This window comes from Micropterus salmoides, unplaced genomic scaffold (assembly GCF_014851395.1).
Source record: "Micropterus salmoides isolate LMB-PRFRI ecotype aquatic unplaced genomic scaffold, ASM1485139v1 Ms_hic_scaffold_12, whole genome shotgun sequence".
NCBI lineage: Eukaryota > Metazoa > Chordata > Actinopteri > Centrarchiformes > Centrarchidae > Micropterus > Micropterus salmoides.
The window spans coordinates 15159078-15180038 of NW_024040263.1; the positions used below are offsets into that span (position 1 = coordinate 15159078).

At 40.7% G+C, this 20961-nt stretch overlaps 1 protein-coding gene across 6 annotated transcripts in view; it reads right to left on the reverse strand.

Annotated features, from left to right (window-relative positions):
• Nucleotides 1-20961, reverse strand: part of kdm4c (lysine (K)-specific demethylase 4C) — a 30652-nt gene that overhangs the window by 1370 nt on the left and 8321 nt on the right. For 2 of the 6 annotated variants that reach the window (XM_038713573.1, XM_038713570.1), the window contains exons 6-20: nt 19597-19646; nt 18635-18738; nt 18208-18345; nt 17833-18026; nt 17160-17389; nt 14944-16952; nt 14721-14832; nt 13384-13565; nt 12368-12611; nt 10586-10662; nt 9544-9599; nt 9309-9417; nt 4337-4531; nt 3334-3504; nt 1092-1211 (exon numbers count right to left, since the gene is read on the reverse strand). In XM_038713573.1, coding sequence (XP_038569501.1) covers nt 1092-1211; nt 3334-3504; nt 4337-4531; nt 9309-9417; nt 9544-9599; nt 10586-10662; nt 12368-12611; nt 13384-13565; nt 14721-14832; nt 14944-16952; nt 17160-17389; nt 17833-18026; nt 18208-18345; nt 18635-18738; nt 19597-19646 — 3991 coding nt within the window. The remainder of the gene's footprint in view (nt 1-1091; nt 1212-3333; nt 3505-4336; nt 4532-9308; nt 9418-9543; nt 9600-10585; nt 10663-12367; nt 12612-13383; nt 13566-14720; nt 14833-14943; nt 16953-17159; nt 17390-17832; nt 18027-18207; nt 18346-18634; nt 18739-19596; nt 19647-20961) is intronic. The other 4 variants (XM_038713572.1, XM_038713571.1, XM_038713575.1 and 1 more) reach the window with 4 other exon arrangements.

The window sequence follows — 20961 nt, forward strand, 5'->3', positions numbered from 1 at the left end:
CACCTAAATACATACGCCTCTTTTTCACCCAGGCACACACAAATCAAAGGGTATATTTCCACTTGGCACACTCAAAATTCTTTATTTAATCTATACATTTATTTGCTAGTTAATCTCCTGAAAAGATGCTAGAAGTGAGACAAAGGCAGTGATCTTTGTGGTAAAGATGCAAATACATTATCTAATACAAAGCACATATCAGGTCTGTGTCAAGCAAAGTAAACATACTTTAAGTAGGGACAGTGCATTAACAATACAGAGGTTTTTTATATTACCATTATTATGGTAATTTATGTAACAGCTCTGATTATGCAGTGTGACTGATTTCAAAGACATTTTCATATTACCTCTGCTCTAGAAATTCAAAGTTTTTGATCGCCGTGCAGCCTGAAACTACTTGGTACTTGAACGCACCTTCACAATGGAAAGTTCTTGTTCAGCCTTTTTCTAAAAAATCTAACCCGTCTTAAACGGAGTGTGTGCGGCACAGATGCATTTGTGCATAACTAATGGTTGACGCCCAGCTCAACTAAATAAAGCTTTAAGTGGAAACCGCATGACCCTTAGCTCGGTGAATATTTCAGTGAGTTTGAATAATGCAGATTGTCACCTCCTTCTCATCCTCCTCTCCTCGCACTCTCCATCTCTCTTTTCTCTACCCATCTGCTTCCACTGTGTCTGAATAGCTTTTGCTTCCTATATATCTATCCTTTCATCCTCCCATCATCTTTAATCTCATCTTCACCTCCGCCTCTCCCTCTAGTCGTCATGACGTCAGCACCTCCCTCAATCTCTGTGTCCCCTTGGTTTTTCCCTCTCTCCACCTCACTATATTTAAACCTGGGGACCTTGACAACATCAGTGGTGTCACAGTGGTTCTGATGTTGAGTTCAACAAGTTTACTGCTGTCTCGCTCTGACCAACAACTGAATTAATTCAACGAAAAATATTAATCTGCAAAAACCAGGTTGCATCATACGTTTACCATTTGTCATGAATGTGTCTATCTTTTGTACGTACGTACGCAAAAGATATACACACACATATGTGTGTGTGTGTGTGTGTGTGTGTATGTGTGTGTATGTGTGTACCTGGTACATGTAGGAGACGTTGGATCCCAGGTATTTGGCACCATAGAACAGCCCATCAGGCCATTTCACTTGAACAGCTTCCCCCACTTCAGGAGGACCCAAGTCCACACAATCTCTGCTCTAAAAATACGACAGAATAATGGATGTCTGTGTGAGTGCCCAAGTGTGAATCAAAATATCCTCAAAGGATAGAAAATTTTGATAAGTCATTCAAACTGAGTGGTTTGATGTTGAAAAGCTCTTTTTAGTTTTACGAGGTTAATGTCATGGTTAGACTTCAGACTCTGCCTTTCTATCCTGCTGTGGAATACAATAAGGTGCTTTGACAAGCTTACCTGCTAAATCACTTGCCTGAGCTGAAAACAAACTTTTGGTATGGAGTAGTGGTGTAACAGATCGTAGTTGATCCGTGGTTCACACAGACTCCCCCTGGTACAGATCCTTGCAAAATCCCACCATAATCATTTAAAATGTTTTCAAAATTAGAATAATTCCGTTAAAATTATCACTCTCTCAAATATCGCAAATCATATCGCAATATCAGTCAAAATAATCGCATTTAGATATTTTTTTCAAAATTGTTCAGCCCTACTGTTGGCTGTGACTTTGTGCACTTTCAGTGGTGTAACTGAGACACTGGCCTGCTTGTCAGCACAGAAATAGATTATAAGATTGTGATGTTTAGTGCACCTTCATTATATTACATTACATTTATTCATTTAGCTGATGCTTTTATCCAAAGCAATTTACAATTGCTAAGTATGTCAGAGGTCACACACCTCTGGAGCAACTAGGACAGTGGTTCCCAACCTTTTTTCCCTTGGCGCCCCACCTACTTTTATCTAAGAAAAGCTGAGCCCCCCCATAAGCTGACAAAACACACACACAGAAAAAGATTATGTAATTACTAATAGCGAACAAATGGAGTCAAATGACACCTCCATGGCTCTGTGTAAAACAATGCCAGCTCTTGGTTGGCCTTCACCAACAGTCTCCTGGTGTTTTGTTTCTTGGTATTGTTGAATACCAAGAAAAGAGGTTGATAAGATGTAGCCTAATATTTCCAAAATATAGGCCTTGCAGAGAAACACAGAGAGAGAGAGCAGCTTGGTTTCAAAAGTGTTACAGCCCTACTACTAAGTAATCTGCCTACTATTTTAAGAGACAGACATTTGTATAAACTATATAGTGTTATCACAATTTTTTAAATGTGCAAATCAAAGTTTTTTTGACAACCTCAAAACAGATTGTGTGATCTTAACACCTTTTTTTTTTGACGTGTGTATATTGTTAAATGTGTAAAACAAACAAAACACATTCCTCACTGTTTTAAGACTGACGTCCAACCTCTTGTATAGACCGCATAAGAGGCTTCAACATTGAACAATCCACACGCTTGCAGGCTTTTAAAGGTGCTCTAAAATGAGTTTCCACAAAACACCATAAACAAGGGTAGGTATATGTAAATTCATCCTATATCTCAAATTTGAATTGGTAAATAATGTAGCTACAAGATGAAGGAGGGGATGAAATGTTGACTTAAAATTTGCTGGTGATTTTTTAATATAAATGAAATTCTATCATTACTTTAATTTAATATCCAATGTCATACTATTTTCCAAATAAAAATAATTTAATTGTTTTATTAAAAGGCTTTTAAGTAAGAATTTAGGGGGTGTACAATTTGGTGTACATCAAAACAAAACTTGGTCAAGTAAGGCTGATGTTCAGGTTTGAATGCAAATTAGTGAAATGTCCTCACTAAAACAGTAGTAACAGTGTGTGGGTGTGTTTGCCACTGCTACTTCTTTTTCCACAGTGTTAAGCTCACTAAGGGAGACTTGGTCATTACCATAATCACAGTCAACAATCCATGAATTTTAACTAATCAAGAACGGTCATGTCAGTGATTATTTGCTGTCTCCATGACAACTCAGCAGTCCTATGATATTCTGATTTGAATGGCCTTTTCAGAAATCCATGTTGTTTCATGGTAACTGCAGAAAGAGAAAATTACTCAAAATGACTCGCTCACGTTGCTTCTGCAGATGCACGCCTTAAGGTAAGATATTAAAACAATCTTACACGTAATCCCTCATGCAATCACGATTGGAGAACCAATAATCCTCCTTGAAAACAAAGGAAGCTCCTTTCAAAATGAGAGGGGGTTTCATATCTGATATGACCTCATTCAACGGGGAGTTGACCTCTCAAGCGTGTCTCAAATTAAACACATTCTCACCACTATGTCCTCGGGGTAGGTATCGTTAGAGAAGGAGCCGTCATCAAACATGACCTCGTAGAACATCTGGGAGGTGATCTGGGTGACCTTTGAGCTGTAGTAGCGCAGGTTCTTGTGTTTGGAGATCACTGTCTGGCCCAGTGAGATGGACGCTTGGCACGCTCGCTGCTTCTAGTAAAGACAGAGGGCAGAGAGCAGCAATTAGACTACTGTATGACTCGATGCAGTTACTCAATTACTAAATTAATAATTCACTAAACTAAAACTTCTGTGATAGTACATCACTGTATGGCGAGTGATGAGTACACTTCAGTTGCATTTTAAAAAGATTTGTTAACCCAAATTAATAGTCAACATGTTCTTAATTACATCTAATGGCATCTAGCCATGCAGATAGTTTTGTTTTTCTTTCTGCCACCCCCCTACTACAATGGAGCTGAATGGAATTTCATTTTGAGTAGTTCACAGCTTTTAAAAATAACATTTAAAAAATGTCTTTCAAGAAATCGGTTACTTTTGATAATCCAGAGAGCTCCCTATTTTCCTTAAAAACCCCTTTCTACTATAGAAATAGCCACTATTTGCATGGCTAGACAGATACCACCAAAGCTAAGTAAGGAAGCAAATAATACTTCTTAGAGAGATATTTCTGTCTTTTCTTGCATTCCAAGGATGAACAATGAAGCAATACATTTTATTTCATTGCATTTCTAAAAACATTCTAACAATATGCATATTTATATTCCTACACTAAACCACCTCTGCACCTTTTATTCTACTTACATTTAATTTTAAATCAACATTCATATATCTACTCCTACTACACAGTATGAGAGTAACACCTATCATTACTGTGTCTACTATAGAACCAATTATCCCTATTAATCTTTTACAAATGACATAAAAGTTGATGGTCTACAACTGCAAATACACTGCCATGTCCTTTCTAACTGAGCACAACCTGGTTCATAACAGCTCTAGAGACACCTGTCCTATGACTTACAGCTGACGAACTCCGTGATTGGTGTCTATGGCAGGTGATTGACACGACATATGGCCAATCATCAGGCTCCATGATTACACCGGCAGCATGGGCACAGGTCACATGAAAGGAGGTGGGACACCGGCCACATGAGCACTGGATACAAGCCCCTGCCTGCCGCTTCCCTGCGCAGCGCTTACGACAATAGATGCACCTCTGTAAACACAGACCAGAGCAAACCGTCAACACGAAAGACTGACTGACGAGGGCCAGCTGAGTCCAAATTCTTTAAGGACAAGACTGGCTTTACTCCTCTTTTTTTTTTTTTTGTAACTAACTAGCACTCAGGCCCACGTCCACTCTTTCGTACTGAAGACAAAAAAGTTTTGTTTTGTTTTTTTAAAAAAGGTGACTATTATATAGTTTCATTCAAAAAAAAGCTTAATAATTTCCTAACACAGCTGGGAACTGTAGTTTAAACCAAATGTTCCACAAACAATCAGAAAAATTATAGGACATCACCAGCCTTATCCTTTAACACTACAAGCACAGTATATCGTATTAGAAAGCGCAATGTTGGTGTGCATATTTATTCTGTAAAAGAAAGGAGCACACATGGATGGACATTTAACCTAAAAAGGTAGAAACTGTCCGAAACCTTTTTGCACATTTCCAGTCCCGTACCAGCAACCCCGGTCAGAGGACATTTCCTAAGCAATATGATAGACAACAAACCAAAAAAATAATAAACAAGGCAGTACTTTTTGGCTGATTCCAATGAATGTTTCTGATAACTTTAATAGTTATAAAGACTGATTAAATCAGTTTTTAACATAGCAAAAGAGGTAAATAGGAAAACTACAACCTTCGGCTTCCAGTGATAAAAAGGGTAGCTTCTGTTTAGATGTTGCACATAGAAGATGAATAGTACACTCTATACAGTGACTTGTATGAGAGTATGTAATAGGCAGCACATACAGTATGTAGATTTAGAGAATGTATTAACAATTTTGACATAGCTAGGGTGTCTGCTGTTTACATACATTACGCAAAGATTGAGAATATAACATTTAGTTATATAAAATGGTTTCACAAAACCATCAAATCAACACTCATACAATAAACAACTTCTCCTACCTTCTCATCTTTCCTGTCACTTTCCATTGCAAACTACATTAAACCAACTGTCATTCAGTTCAGACATTCTATCGCAGTAAAGGAACCTTATTCAACAGAGTAGCCTTTGGAACGGAGTAAATTTAATTTCCACTTTAGAGAATTACAAACAGCAGTGAATTAAGGACAAAGTGAATCATCGTTCGGTTGTGCCATGAACCTCTAACATCATTTAAAACCACTATGGCCTCCAAATAATCATATCTGCAAAATCTCTTAAATACAATGTTATTGGATACAGTGGTATAAACAAAACATAGATGCAAGCAAATAAAACTAGGAGGGGGACCGAGACCCCAGTTGTAATAGTCATAAGAAACATGTTATTTCACTGCTACAATACAAGGGAACCCTCAAATAGACCAATCAGATGACAAATGACAAACAACAAACTAGTGCTGCAATGTCTATGTTGTTGTTTTTTCGAATTTGAGGTCTGTGACCGGTACAGAACTGCACATTGGACGGCATAATACACTCGCACACAACCTACGCACAAACGCTGCCATGCGCCCGTGCACAAAGGCACACTTACATTTTTTAAGACTATCCCTCGATTTTCTGCACCAAACAGCCCATCAAGTCCATTTCCTCTACTGTGACATCCCCCCTCTCCTCCTTTTCCAAATCCTCAGCAAGTCCACTAAAAGGGAAAGAATGACGACATCTTCCCAATATAACTCTTCTCTCTTCCGTTCCTCTTTCACCCCTTTCGCATGCCTCCCATCTCACTCCATTTCACATTTCCTTCACTCTCCTCCTAATAAAACACCCATGTACACTGTCCTTTTTCGCTTTGCTTCCCTGCCCCGTGTTCCTCTCTCTTGCGGGCTTGGTTTCTCATCTGAAGGTTATTTATTCATTAATCTAATTCTTGGGAATCCAAGCTGAAATACCAAACACATGATGACAGATAATATGCATAATATGCCTATTATATATATATATATATATATATATAGTCCTTAAAAGGATGCACCTCAACTGGGATTAAGCTGGTTTGTAAATATGAATTCTAGCCTATAAAAGGATCTTACAGCATATGTAGGAGGATGCAGATACAATACTACAACATAACAAAAGGTACTATGAGATGTTTTCATTCCCTGGTACATATAATTAAAAATGCTCATTGCCCCAGGAAGAAAAGCACAGCATTTGACAGGTGGATAAGAAAGTGATCGTGTGAATATAAAACTTTAGTCCTTTTAAGCTTAGCCTCAAAAATAAAATGCCCTTTGTTCATTTCTTTGAAAAATCAATAGCTAATCTAATTAGTTAACCTAGACAGCATTAATTAAATGTAACCTCTACAACAGGGCTGGCTCCACCATTACAATTATCAGCTTAGCCTACTTAATTCAGATATCAGTTGAGGATCAGGAGGTATTGTGTATAGAGAGACTCTTAGAGAAGTCCTCTTGTGTTCTTGCAAGGCAACCCAAAAGGCAATGTGAATGCTTAATTTAAAATGGGTGATGAAATTCCGTAACTTTATCCCTTTTCTTTAAATTAATGAAGTCGCTTCTGCTTCACAGCTCCTCTATTTCTGAACAGAGGGACTTTTACTCAGCGCTTTTCCTAGTGACTAACTTGGCCTACATTTCATAAAGCCTTTTCCCCATACCTCCTCTATTATGGACAGCAGTGCGCTGATGAACCGGCCTGACTGTCTCGCCGACCTATTGAGGCAAGCATGACAAGATTCTGACTGACATGCAACACACCCCATTTGTGTAGGAAGAAGTGTGTGGTTGTGTGTAAATTAGTATTAATCTAGTTATTGGTGGAAAGAAAAAAATTGTTTTTTGTGGAAAAGTAGTGTAAATATGTCAATATATGTTGGTTTTATGTTTAAATGTGTGTGAGCTTAACACACTTCTCCCCCTTATCCGGGGTTTATTTGGGTGCCTGTGTTGAGCCATGCGTTAAGAACATTCCTACAGTAAATAATGAATGTGTATGTGTGCGCGCGCCTGTGTGCGTGTGTGTTGTGTGATAGTAAATTATGAATGTAGTGGACTGCTGCAGGGGCAATGGGTCCAATGCAAGCTTCAAAACACGTGGCTCACGGAGCAAACGTACAAATGATGAAGTGCACAAAACAGAAAAAGTATTCCGCCCATAAGCACACTCAATTTCAAATGTCAATTATGATCAAAACCTTGTCATCCTCAAACGTGTTTAAATAGGCTCATTATTTATTCAAGCATGCTGTGCTCATATTTTACCTTAATTTAGAACTCAAAGAGCTTGTTTAAAAGAGGCCCCTCTGTTTTTTCATCAACTGAAGCATGGCTCCATTCAAAACATGCTTGTGCAAAGAATGTGTATTTAGCTGCTATGCTAGAAAAAGTGTAATCTCTGTGTGTCGAACAAAAATTGGCACTGTGACAAACTTGACACCATTTAACAGCTAAAGGAAGGAAGTACTGTTAATTGCATGATCTGAAATATTTTGGCCATCGTCAGGGTCATGTCAGAGGCTTTTTATGAGCATCCCACCCTTTCCAGTCAGCACTACAATTTTCATTTTGTTTAGATTTTGGCCCGTGGATATAGAAACTGACTTTGTGGTTTGGGCTTTCATATCCAAATGTGCTTAATTTCAATGTGGTGTGAGTAGATATGAACCATAGCCCTGTAAATACCCTGTGGGTAATGTCACTGTGTCCGCAAACTTAGTGTCGCATTCAGTGTTAGTGCAGTAGTGTCCCTTCAACCATTTTTGGGTAGGCACGTTGGAACCTAGATTAGTTGGTTCCATTATGGTGGATTGTGACCTCTTCAACGTTATAACACCAGCTTATTAAGTACACCTAGCTCAATTCAACTTGATAGTATTGCTTTATACTGAGAGGCGTTTCTATTATTGATTAGAATTATTGTTCACTCCATTTTTATCATCAATGAGGGCGGGATTTTATTATTCCTTCATTTGATAGTTGAAAGTAGAGCTCTAGGCCACCAAGCACCCCTTATCAATACTAGAAAGACCTTTCAGTATAATGGGATACAGCTGTATAGCCAGACACACAGCCTCCTAAATTATCATAAAGTTGAATCATCTCTCTAAAACAGTTTTTTAAAAACTGAACATTATAACCTTCATGAAAGATTATTTTGTGGATGTCATCTTAGTCTGCTATGGTTTTAACTAGGTTGACATTATAGACTGGCAATTGAGTGTGTATCTACAATACTTTGACAATTAAATGCAACAAATACTATAAATTGATTATATATTAATGCCATAGTCACTCTCAGCTCTTTTATCTCTAGCTTTGGATAGTAAACTGATACAAATGTAAGTTGTGTTTTAGGGAGAGCCAACGCTGACCAATCGTATATGCTTCTTCAAAAGCTTAAGTTTTAATTTACGTGCAATACTTATTGCTGAAACAATAATTTAAGCAGGGAATGGACAGGCAGTATTCATCTCTGTTATCTATCTTGTGTGAGGATGTACCTCTCCAACACTTCGCTTTCTGCTGAGCTATCATGGTGCCTGCAGCAGAGAGCTAACTATAGTGGCAACATGTCAGGTCTGCTGAGATACACTCCTCTCATTAAGCGCGCACACACACACACACACGTATAGACAAACATCCGCTCACAGACAGCCCTACACACACAAGCCCCCACTCCCGCCCACCAGTGGTTAATTATCTAGCTTTGATTGCAGGCATGTTCGTTTCACATTGTTAATTAGAAGTGTGAACACTTCATTAATTAGACTGAGCCAGTCCTAAAGGACCTGGGCAATTCCAGCACTGCATCTGTGTGTGTGTGTGTGTGTGGGTCTCTCTCTCCTTACCAGTTTATATCGCTGCATGGGGATCCTACTGGTGTCAATGGGACTCCTTTTGGCTTCATCGGTGAACCTCGCCTCTGGCAGTGCTACTGCACACATCACATGAGCCCATCTATATAGACACACAAACAAATTAATACATTACGATAATTAGGACGCACAGACAATTATTTCTTTTGAGCTCTAGACTTCAGAGATGAGTATGCGGAGCTAATCACAGAACAAAAGCTTGTCTCACTTGTCGCTTTGGGTTTTCTTCAGTGCTCCACCTCTGAGGTTACAGAGACAGCATTCCTGAGAAAACATGAAGAGAGACAAGTGAGGAAGAGAGAAAGAAGATATTTTTGTTCCATTCACAAATATCCTTGTTTAATACACCTGCATTATGTGTGGCTCTAGGTTAGGTTTGTGGGAAATCTGCTCAGTTGTTTAATTTGAAAAAGGTAGATACATTTTTAGCACGAATTACATGCAGGGTCACTTGACCTTTCAACACAAATGCAGTAAAAAAGCTGCACCTTTAACTTACGGTGATGGTGCAATGGATAAGACACATGCCTTTGCTGTGAGAGACCTGGGTTCAATTCCCCACTGTGAGACACCAATGTGTCCCTGACCAAGACACTTACACCCCTAGTTGCTCCAGAGGAGTGCGACCTCTGACATATATGGCAATTGTAAGTCAAATTTGTAAATTGTAGCATCAACTAAATGAATAAATGTTAAAATGTTAATGGTCTAGAGTGTTCACCTCTGTAAAGCAATGTATTGCACACAAAGTGATGAGACTACAAAGTAGTTTCTTCTTTGTTGCAGAAACAGTGATGGTTTTTGGAAATGCATCTTTAATTTAAGAAACACTGGCACTAGAAACATTCCTGGCATGAAATAAAGGCTAATAATTATCTCAACTATGGTCAGATTTCTTAACATGATTATAACGTGAACATATATTTTAATTAATTTACTGATTACATTGGTGTGGCCCTGTGTTATGCAGCATTTTTTTAAATTTTCTTTTCAATGAGCAGAACATAATAGAAGAGATGTGGTGTTTAACATTAAAAAAAAAAAAAAAAAAAGTATTATGAAATGCTTGCCCTCGCACAAACTGAGATGAATCTTTGGTCATCTATCAGGCCTATACATAAAACCACAGGTATCTTTACAAGGATCAGATTAGTCATTGTTTATTTAGAAACATGAGATTCGATTTTTATCACTGCAGTTCTCCAATAGTCTTGCACCTACATGTAATGCATGGAGAAAAATAGTCTTACTGCAGTAAAGCTTCCTTCCGTACAGCGATCACACGACCACTGTTCGCTGACGTCGTCTGCAGCAACACCGTAGCAACCTAAAGGAGGAATTGAAAAATGAAAATTAGGGGCAAAGACATGTAAAAATTAAAATGGTATCAATGAACCATTCACAGAACCACAGATTTGACAGCAAACGCTAAGTCTATCATCAGCTCCAAAGCACAGAATAAAATGCCACATCCTCCTTCCACAGACTTTCAACAGTAAGGTGGTATTATTCCGTGCAGAAACGCACAGTATTGCAGACTAAGTGGAAATGGAGAGCTCTATGCTGTGTGTTTCTCTCTGTGTGTTTGTGTAAGGGAATGGCTGTGGTTCAGCAAGAAAGACAACACAGTGGGAAGGGTACACGTCTATGCGTCTTTGTTTATAAATGCATCCATTTGTGTTCATCTATGTATCAAAGAGCACTTTGTAAGACAGCCAGATTTGCACTGGTGTGACAGTATGCTTTTCGTTTCAGACACTTGTGCAGTTATACCTTTGTAGCCCAGATGACATGGCTGACAGACAACCCAAAACATATAGCATGAAAACAACAGCCACTTTTTCTAAATATTGTTGTTTTGTTTATGTCCTTGGTGTGGCAGAGCAGCACAAATGGCTTATAAAAACATGAATCCTGGTGGAATGTTAAGAGAAAACATTTTGAATTTCAAAGTAAGCCAAATGATTGTGAATGTGTGATGAAGTGATCCTTTTTAAAGCTGGCAGCTGGTTAAAATCCATCAGCTAGACAGTTTAGACACACAAGCTGTGGGGGATTTTTATTTGTAAGAAACACTTTAAGTCTGTATGTCTCTGTTCTTTTCCCCAAACTATCCATCATCAGAGCAAACATAAAATCTAAGTTAAGCTCACTTTACTTTCTCAAGGTCAAATAGCTGTACAGAGGGAGAGCAACATCAACCAGTACAGTAATTGTTGGGTCTCGAAACCAAACTTGTGGCTTTTTCATCAGTGTCAAATGACATATACTTCATCTTCTACTCCCACACCACTGAACACACTCTGTAGTACATACAGTGTACAGCAGTTAAGCACACAGCACACACATACCCTCCAAAGTAAAAAAAAAAAAACGAGGTGGATAAACACTAGTGGCAGAAAAGTATGAGAGACTGAAACTGATTTGGGGAGAAGCAATGTCATTTTAAAGCTGTGGATTCAGGAAAGTGTGAGAGACTTTCAAAAAGTGTGTCTGTGTGTGTCTTTGTGTACATTTTTAGGACACTGGCTGAAAGCTAAAGATATTGGCAAAATGTGTATGGATTAGGAAAGAGATCTAGGGCTGTTGAAAGTGTGTGAATGAGGGATTGAGATAAAGCATAGTGTATCGCATCTGTGTCCGATGGAACAGAGAGGCTCTGGGGTTTTTAAGAGTGTGTGTGAGGGCTTGTTGCACTGGCTTGGGGCTTTTGGACAGGAAGTATGTGTGGTGAAGGCAGAGGATTCACCCTCATTCGGCTGACGAGGGAAATAAAATACTCCAAACCACAGAGAGGGGGGAGAAAGGGAAACAGAAGTGGGTGGAACATTGAAACAGAGTGAGTCAAGACTTAAACCCACTGACCCTCTAACAAGCACAATATGTAGAACAACATGTGACTCGGTGAGGAAGGTGCTAAATGGACACTATGAAGTTCAGAAACTATAAACTAGACTTAAAACAACTCTACCTACTTTAGGACGCACCACACCCTCACATGTACACATTACTCTCTCTTTGTGTATACATACTTGCATGGACTTGCAGGCAACAGCTCTGGCAGCAGAGCAGAGGGGAGGTGCCGTCTTCCTGCAGCAGAGGGTTAGTGGGAGTTGGGGGGCAGTTTTGCTCCCGGAAAGAAAAGCAAATCTCTGGGACCAAGGGCGTGGTCCTTCTCAGACCTCCATAGGGATGTGTGGGACCCTCCATTGGAGATGAAGACTTGGAGGTGCCCATAGCTACGATAGGTGTATTGTCCTCTGCTTTGTCTTCACCCTAAAAATAAAATAAACAAACAAAAGACTTTGAGTGATTTTGTTATTCTTAAGACCTTCTTAATATTACACAGGGAGGTGGGTAATAAAATATTTCCCTTCCTCCCTCATAATAAAAGCTGTCGTTCTGAATGGCATTTTGGCCAGTGGGAAATTAAAGGCGCTGGTTCTGTAATAAGACAATGATAAGCTGCAGGAAAACCATGTGACCTTCCTTACCAGCGGGCTAAGTATTATTTTCAATATTAGTATTATTTACGGCTAATTGCAGAGCTGTAATTTAATTATTAACACAGCTTAAATGCCTCTTTCTGAATGTCGCTGAGGCTATGCTTTCACAATAGCAAAAGGGCCTGGTTATCTTCAACAGTGTTATATACATGTAGCTCTCTGCTACACATCATATCAATTTGGCTTGGAAAAGGTAGACCAGCAAAGACAGATTCACAGCTAACATGACATTACAACAGCCCATTTGATTAGGTTCTGGGGTCTTTACATTTGAAAAACAAACAGACATATGCACTTCTAATGGGATTATAATCACTGCACAGCGCAGGTAAAATTTAAATCATCCCACAGAAATAAATCCTCTATCATCTCAAATGCTCTATCATCATCATTAGCTCGGTGGATAGGAAACAGTCTTATCTTATTAAGTGTGTTTATGCTTGAGCCTGCAATACATTTAGGCAATAATGAAACAGTAATGCATTTTGGATGAAAGCATCCACCAAATGACACTGACATATTTTTGTTGAGCTCCCCTTTACCTGATAATAGGGCATGAAGAGTGTGCACACAGCACAGTACGGCTGCATGGTGGCTGCGTGAGCATTGTACTCCCTCTCTGCTGTGAAGCAGCATTTCCTGTTCTGCCACAGGTAGATGAGGGGCTTCGCCCATGATTCCATTTCCTGCTCCTCCTCCTCTGCCAGGTTTGTTTCAGGGGGCTCTAAATGGAGATGAAACAAAGCCTTATAATTAGTTATATATTCAACTTGTGCCTTTTACTATGGCACATGATGATCCATGACATACAGAGTGAAAACGTCTTTCTTTGGTAGTATGTTAATTAAGCCTATTCTGAATCTGAAACAATCGTGTGGCCTGAAAATCAAAAACACAGCATGTATCATTCTCACAATTGACTTTAGCGGTATTAATAGACTGACTAAGTCAGATCTAACCAATCCTCAGTGACAATTTCCTCCAGTGACTTGAAAAACATTTTCAATGAATAGGAACCTGTCTGTTTATAAAAAATTACCCCAAATGATTAGGCACTCGTCATCATAAAATAGTCTTCTCGCAGCCGTGGTCATTTCATGGTCATTTCTTACTCTGGGATAAACAACAAAAATGGCTATTGAATTATTCATCCTTTTTCACAACCATAGAGATGATGAATGCGACTGTGTGTGCATATGTGCATTAGTAGTTGTTAATTGAGGTCCCTCCCTCCCGCCCTGTAAAACCCCTGGAAACAAAATAGTGTGTCTATCACTAGGTCATTTTACTGTGGTAGGCCTGAGAGTTAAATCTGTTTGGTTTATGTGAGCATTGACGTCAGAAGAATCATTTGGGGGGGTCATAAAATGTGAAAAATGAGGAGGGGAAGTGTGGGCCCGCAGAGTGGAATGGTTCAATGGTTATAAAAAGCTGCGCTGTGAGAGAACACAAACATTACCTGACATTACTTCAGACTCAAAAGTTTGTTGTTAATGGTACTTAGACCACAAAGTCAATTATCTTCATTCTGAGCATATTCTTTCTAGCTACACAACCTTTTAACAAAGACAATGTCATGGTTTTTAAGAATGCTGAAAACTGGGTGCAAACCAAAAATAAATAAATAAAAAGAGAAGGGAAGAGTTATGGCAACTGTATTCTTGTTCACAGCAATGCAACCAGCAGAAGTCAGAAGACCATGGTTTCTGGCCTGGTGACAGCCCTGACCACACCAGGAAATGTCCCTGGGATTTTATTGCAATGAGCATGGCTCTTGGCTGCAGTGTGTGCATGTGTCCCTGTCTGAAAGTTATAATATTTTTAATGCTAAACCCTCACAATACCTTTCAATGAACTGTGAATGTGTGTGTGTGCCCACCATCATCACTGGCAGCCTGTTGTTTAACAGCAGTGGGTACAGCCCTTGCAGTGGGTTTCCTGAGTGGGTGACGCCAACTCTTAGTGGTCCTCTTCATCGACAGTGCAGGGTACTAGCAGGGCCAGGCATCATTGAAATGCGTTAGAGAGCATAATAATCTGTATTTGTATAAAACTTGAGCAAAAGACTTAATGTGTATGATTGTGTGTAAAAGAGCACTCACTGCGCAAACCTCCCCAGGTTCCAGGCCTGATTCATCACACTCGTAGTTACTTGTATCATTTTCCTCCTCTTCTTCCTCATCGGAGGACTCACTGCTGCTCTCTCCCTTAGCACTACATTGATGATCCGCCTCCTCACCATCATATCCCCCTTCTTCCATATCAGACACCCCATCCTGTTCTCCTCCTCCCATCCCGAGAGGTGAAACAGCAGTGTCTGAGTGTAGAGTCTCCTCTGCCTCCCTTTGTCTACCCAGCTCCCGGCACAAGGAAAGGGCTTCGGATCGGTCCGCTTCCCCTCTGTGGAGTTCATAATCTCCGCAAAGCCCCAGGGGCTCAGCACCCACTGAAACTAGCGACGTGGGCTCGAGCTGGGCCCAGGTTAGAGGTGCACCTTCCTCTTCCCGGTTCTCTGACTCACGGAGGTCTTGTTCTGGGTCCTCCAGGTCTGTGACCTCTTTGCACTGAGGTTCAGTCCACATGGTGTAAGGTAGGGGGTCATGGGTGAAGTCAGAAGGGAGTTCTGGGTGCAGACTCTGAATGAGTACTGCGGGACCCTGGGAATTGAAATTTTTCCAGATGCTGCTGGAGAAAGGTTTGGGCTCCGTGTATGGGTTGTGGGAAGTACAATTCGAAGGGGAGTATGTAGTGTGGTAGTGGAGTTGTAATGCTGAGTGACTGTCACTTTGACTGCATAATGGAGGGGAAAGGGCTGAGGGATTATTGTTTGAGGTACCAGTCAAAAGAAAACCAGCACTGCTCAGACTGAGCGCACTGTCTCTTTGAGCTGGGTCCTTCGAGTTATCTTTACTTGCTAACTCTGCTAAGCTGTACTGCTGCTCTGTTTGAGGTGCAGCGCTCAGCTGGCGAGGAGAAGTGTCACTCTGTCCAGTAGCAACATTTTCCAGCTTTGTACAATCCTTTTCTGCAGCAATTTCTGGCATTAACAGCATTTCATGGAGACCACCAGATGTTATTTTGTGCACCGCATTGGCAGTTAAATGAGCCGTGTTTCCTTCTAAACCAGACATTGCTGCCCCTTCAAAATTATTTGGAGAATCTAAATGCCAATTGTTGGCATATTCTACAGTAAGAAGTTCTTTTGACATCATTAAATCAATTTCTCGCTCTTCCTGTTTGGCTCCATGTGAGGAAGGAGAGCCAGTTGGCGTCTCCCGTTGAAGCACAGGTGCAACCTGGTGACTGCACGATCTAGATTTTGGGACGTCAGTTAGTCCGTCATCAGCCGGGGTGAGGGAGGGCATCTCTTGGATCAGTACAGGTGGCAAAGGGCAGATTCCAACCTTATCTGCTGGCTCCAGAGTAAGCTGTGGCATATCCACTGCATTCCTCTGTAGCAGGGGAGGGAAAACATTTTCCTCAGTGCTGCTTTTTTCTAAACTGCAATTGTGCCCTGATGGGGAGAAGGAGCTATCCCCCTCTACTGGCTCAGTTTTGAGATCATAAAGTGCTTCTGTAGTGGAGTGTGGATTAATATGTTTTGGATCAACAACTGTGTCCATTTTCTCTGCCTTAGCAACGTCTGGTGTTAGGTTTAAAGTTTCTTCTCTACATGAGGAACTAGATGTCTGAGCTTCAGAGTCAGGGGCACACAAGCTCATCTCAGTCTCAGCAGATGTACTTGCTGCGTGGGAAAATGAGCTAAGTTTGTTGGCCTCCGGGGGAGGGACCATGATAGAGCTGTCCTTAGAAGTTGAGAGATCTTTTGGTTCAGGAGAGCAACACACTGACTCATTACTTCCAGGATGCATCTGGGTAGCCTCAGGCCGTTGTCTGAGTCCTTCAGGAGTCCTACTCATGAACCCTGACCCTGAGAAGTGTTGATGGTCCGTTTGAGTGACCGTCTCTGCCTTTAGGTCATTCTTCACTGGTGAAGCAGGGGAGGGGAAGGGGCTGCAGTGAGAGTTAGGGGATGGCTCCTTATTAGAAAATCCCAAACTATTACTCTCAACACGATTTACCTTGACCACACACATCTGTCTGCAAGGACCTGTTGAGGATAAAAGAATGGATGAAATGTGAAATCTACCATCAAGAAAACGAGAGAGATTTCCAAAAATAAGAAAATAGGCACACAGAGAAACTGTCTCAACCGTGCACACACACACACACACACACACTACCAGGCCCATCTGTGCACTCTTCAGATCAAAGTGAAGTGTCAAATACCTTCCAGTGCCATCAGTCAGTCTCTTACCAGAAAGCTGAACAGAGTTCTGATTCTGGTTGTGCTTTGACTCAGCTTCCCTTTTCTTCTCTTTCTCCTCTTCCCTGCGCGTTGTCCCTGCCCCAGACCTTCGCGCCTTGGGCCCAGGTGGACCACCGAGGCCTTTCCTCTTGCTGCTGCTCAACGCTGAGCTGCCATCCAGTCCAACAGGCTCCTCTGAGGTTCTGAGGCGCTTGGAGCGCGTACGGGAGTGGCTGCTGCTGTAAGAAGGGAGGCATGTCAAAGAAGATTGAAACTTTAAACACCCTGATTAACACTGGAAATCAATGAAAGCAAGTGCTGTGCATCTGTGTGACAAAGGCATTGTGCTTTTGCAGCTGCCAAATAGGTCACTTGCCAATGCGCCGAGGCCACCATCACAGGTACCAAGAATTTAGTTCATCATCACAATGTAATGCCTCTCTAAATGTTGCATAGGAAATGTCACTGTTTTCTATGTAAATGTTCTTTCCTACTATTTAATTGGTGTATCTTTAGGACAATGAGGACTGTGTTTATATTAAAAAGTATTCCAAAGTATTCTATTCGCACCACTCCTACTCCAGATTAAAACCCCAATAGCACCATCAGCTGTAGTACAACGCTCTCTGTACCAGCACGGCATAGAAAAGAGAAGACACATCGAGTATGAACAGTACTGTACCCTTTATTAGTAGTTTTGGTCTTGCGCCGTCTCTGCAACCAGCTCTGCAGCTCCGGTGTTGTACTGGGAGTGGCAAGTGTGTGGTCAATAGGTGCAGAATCTTTGCCCAGCATCCAGTTAGGGTACCGGTCAGGCTGGAAACGTTTCACAAAGGGTTCCATGGATATCTTTACCATGTCCCTGCTACATGTGCACTAGAGGAAAGGAAGAGGTTTTCATTTGTAAGCCTAAATTACAACCAATTGTGTTCGGTTTGTTACTGCATGAACATCATTTTACCTGGAATTAATTGTATTCACTGAGACACTTCTTTGTCAGCCTTTCCAAATACATGAATTGGTGCACAGTTTTAAGGAAAATTGAAGTGGATGTTACCTGTGTGGCCACTTTTCCATAGTCTATCCAGCGCACAGTGGCAAAGTTTGTGGACTCCGCACAGTTGAAGCCATGATTAAAGCCAGCATGGTAGCCATAAGGGAAGGTGATCATGAACTCTCCAGCTTCCTGAGTAATCTGACAATTTGTGATGGGGAGGGAGAAAGACACAGGGGGAGAGATTGGTTTAAAAGAGACGAGTGGCAAACCCTGAACTGTCCTTTGGGTCTTCAAAAAATTGGCAAGTAAAATAAAAATAAAATTGAATTAAAATAAGCCACTGCAGATTTCTGCAATCAGTCAAAATGAGCCCTGCTCATTTTTAGTGGCAAGTAAAGCTGTTTTCAGGGCGTTGATAAATAAAGGGAGTATGAACTGCAAGTAGAAGAGGGCTGAGAGTAATTTTCCAAAGGGGCTGAGAGCCTACCTTATCAAAGGGAATGCCATACTTCTTCAGTATGGAAGGGGAGATTAGAGTCATCTTGTGACGAAGAAAAGCCTCACACCCCTTGAAACTGTTGGGAAAGAAACCTGACAAAAATGTGTGCACACACACACACACACACACACACACACCATTAACAAGCCAGCCAAAGACAAAAAAAAGCATACAGTACATGAATAAAAAGCGTGACTAAAAAGCTAAGTGAGTGGTGGTTTTACTTTTTCTGGTTGGAATATTTTCTACCATTTTCAATTATGTGCTATGGTATCTGGTAAACAAATTAAATTCACAATCATACTTTACTCATTTAAGAGTATGTAAGCAGGAAACACTTTTATTTTTAGTATTTTTACCCGATAAATTACTTCAACAATCTATCAATGGTCAACAGTTCATTTTCATTAAACAAATTGGATTGTTAACTGGAAGGCTGCACGTTACTCTACTGTGATATACGTAGTTCAGCTCTCTTTTTTTGCTTTTCATTTATGCAGTGAAGTAATCAGCATCGCACGCTTAGACCTAATAGCCCAATTTTACATTACATTAACTATGTAGGCATGAATTTAGATCCTGCTTCTTCACTTGAATACTTGAAATGCTTGCACAACACAACTGCAACCTTGTCCATTACAGTTTATTTAGTCTACTAATGCCTTAAAGTGTGGATTTCCCTAAAGTGGTTTGTCAATACATTAAGCAGCAGTTTACATCTCTACGAGAAGCAGTTCTTGCATCTTTGTAGTCAGAGTTCATTAGCATGTAGCATCTGTAGCTTTACCATTACCTCCAGTGCCCTCTCATTGCCGAGTTTAATTTATGTGTTGTACTTTGTTGTTTAATGCAGACCTGCTTCTGTATGCTGCAATCATTATTTAATAATTAATTAGCTCTCCTACCTCCATTTCTATGGAGAATACAAAGAGAATATAAATTACTCTTACCTGTAGCCAGACGCTCCAGTCTCTTCCCATGCTCAGGGGGGATGGCATACCTGTTAGAGACAACAGATAGATACAGAGCAGACAGGATTATTTTTGACCGTGTATAGGAAATTCTGAGCATGTATTGTTTGTTCATTATGCCTACACTGTAGCATACACTGAAGGTTGCAGACATGAGCAGCCTTTACAATTTCAAGACTGCCATCAAGTGGTGGATAAATGAATAATTGCAAGAAGGCTGATTAACATTTCCCAGCAACGCACTATTAACACATAAAATGCTGCTATTCCTTATTGTAAAAGTATTAACATTTACTGTAAAAAAATAAATAATATGGAGCTCAGGTCGCTGATAGTGACATAATAAACACCACTGCTTGCTGTTGACTCAAGAGTTTAGAACATCTTATTCTGACGTTTTTCTGCATTTTCACATGCCACACTGTTGACGCAATCTAAATTTAAACTATTCCCAAAGTTCCCGGGGAGAAAATCTTGGGAGCGTGACAGAATTCCCTCAAGGTTTGACCAGGAATTCCATTTGACTAGCACCATTCGCCCTCAGGTCCGTGTCATTTCTATCATCATATCACCTGTCAGCTTAACAGAGCACTGAGAGACAGGGTGAGAGGGAAAGGCAAACTCAGGTAGAGGTGACATGGGGAGTTGGAGGGGATTGAGAAAAGGGTAGAGAGGTGCATCTTTAAGCTGCTCCCCTCCAGGGACGAGATGTCAAAATAGCAGCGAGATGAAAGACTGTCAGAGAGTGTGTGTGTGTGTGTGTGTGTGTGTGTGTGTGTGTGTGTGTGTGTGTGTGTGTGTGTGTGTGTGTGTGTGTGTGTGTGTGTGAGAGAGAGAGATGATGAAAAGGGTATGTATGCATGTCTGTCGGTACTTGGCACATTAGGCTGCTCTTTGTGAGAGTGTGTGTGTGTGTGTTTTTGTGTATGTGTGTGTCACTGTCTGGCTGTGACACTGATCCCCGTGGGGTTGCAGGGCTCACTGCTCTAATGAGCAGAACTCCCTCCAGGGCAAGAGGGAGAGAGAAATGGAGCAAGCCAAGCTGACAAAGAAATAAAAAGCAAACTCTATTTTGATCTACCCGAATTCTTCACCTTCTTTTAGCTTCATCATTTTAACCCCAACCTCCTTAAAACCCAGCTCCACTTCTATTAAAAGAATGTGCACCACACTTTTACACCTGTGCAATACATATTGTGTGACTCATTTGATCATGTTACTGTGTGCTATAGTATGTAATGTATCTATACCTGAAAATCTGCCATCTGGGCAGTTCATTTCAGCCTCATCTTCACTGTTCTTATGTCTCGCTTAATGAGTAACTTAAAGTAGTAAAAGCGAATT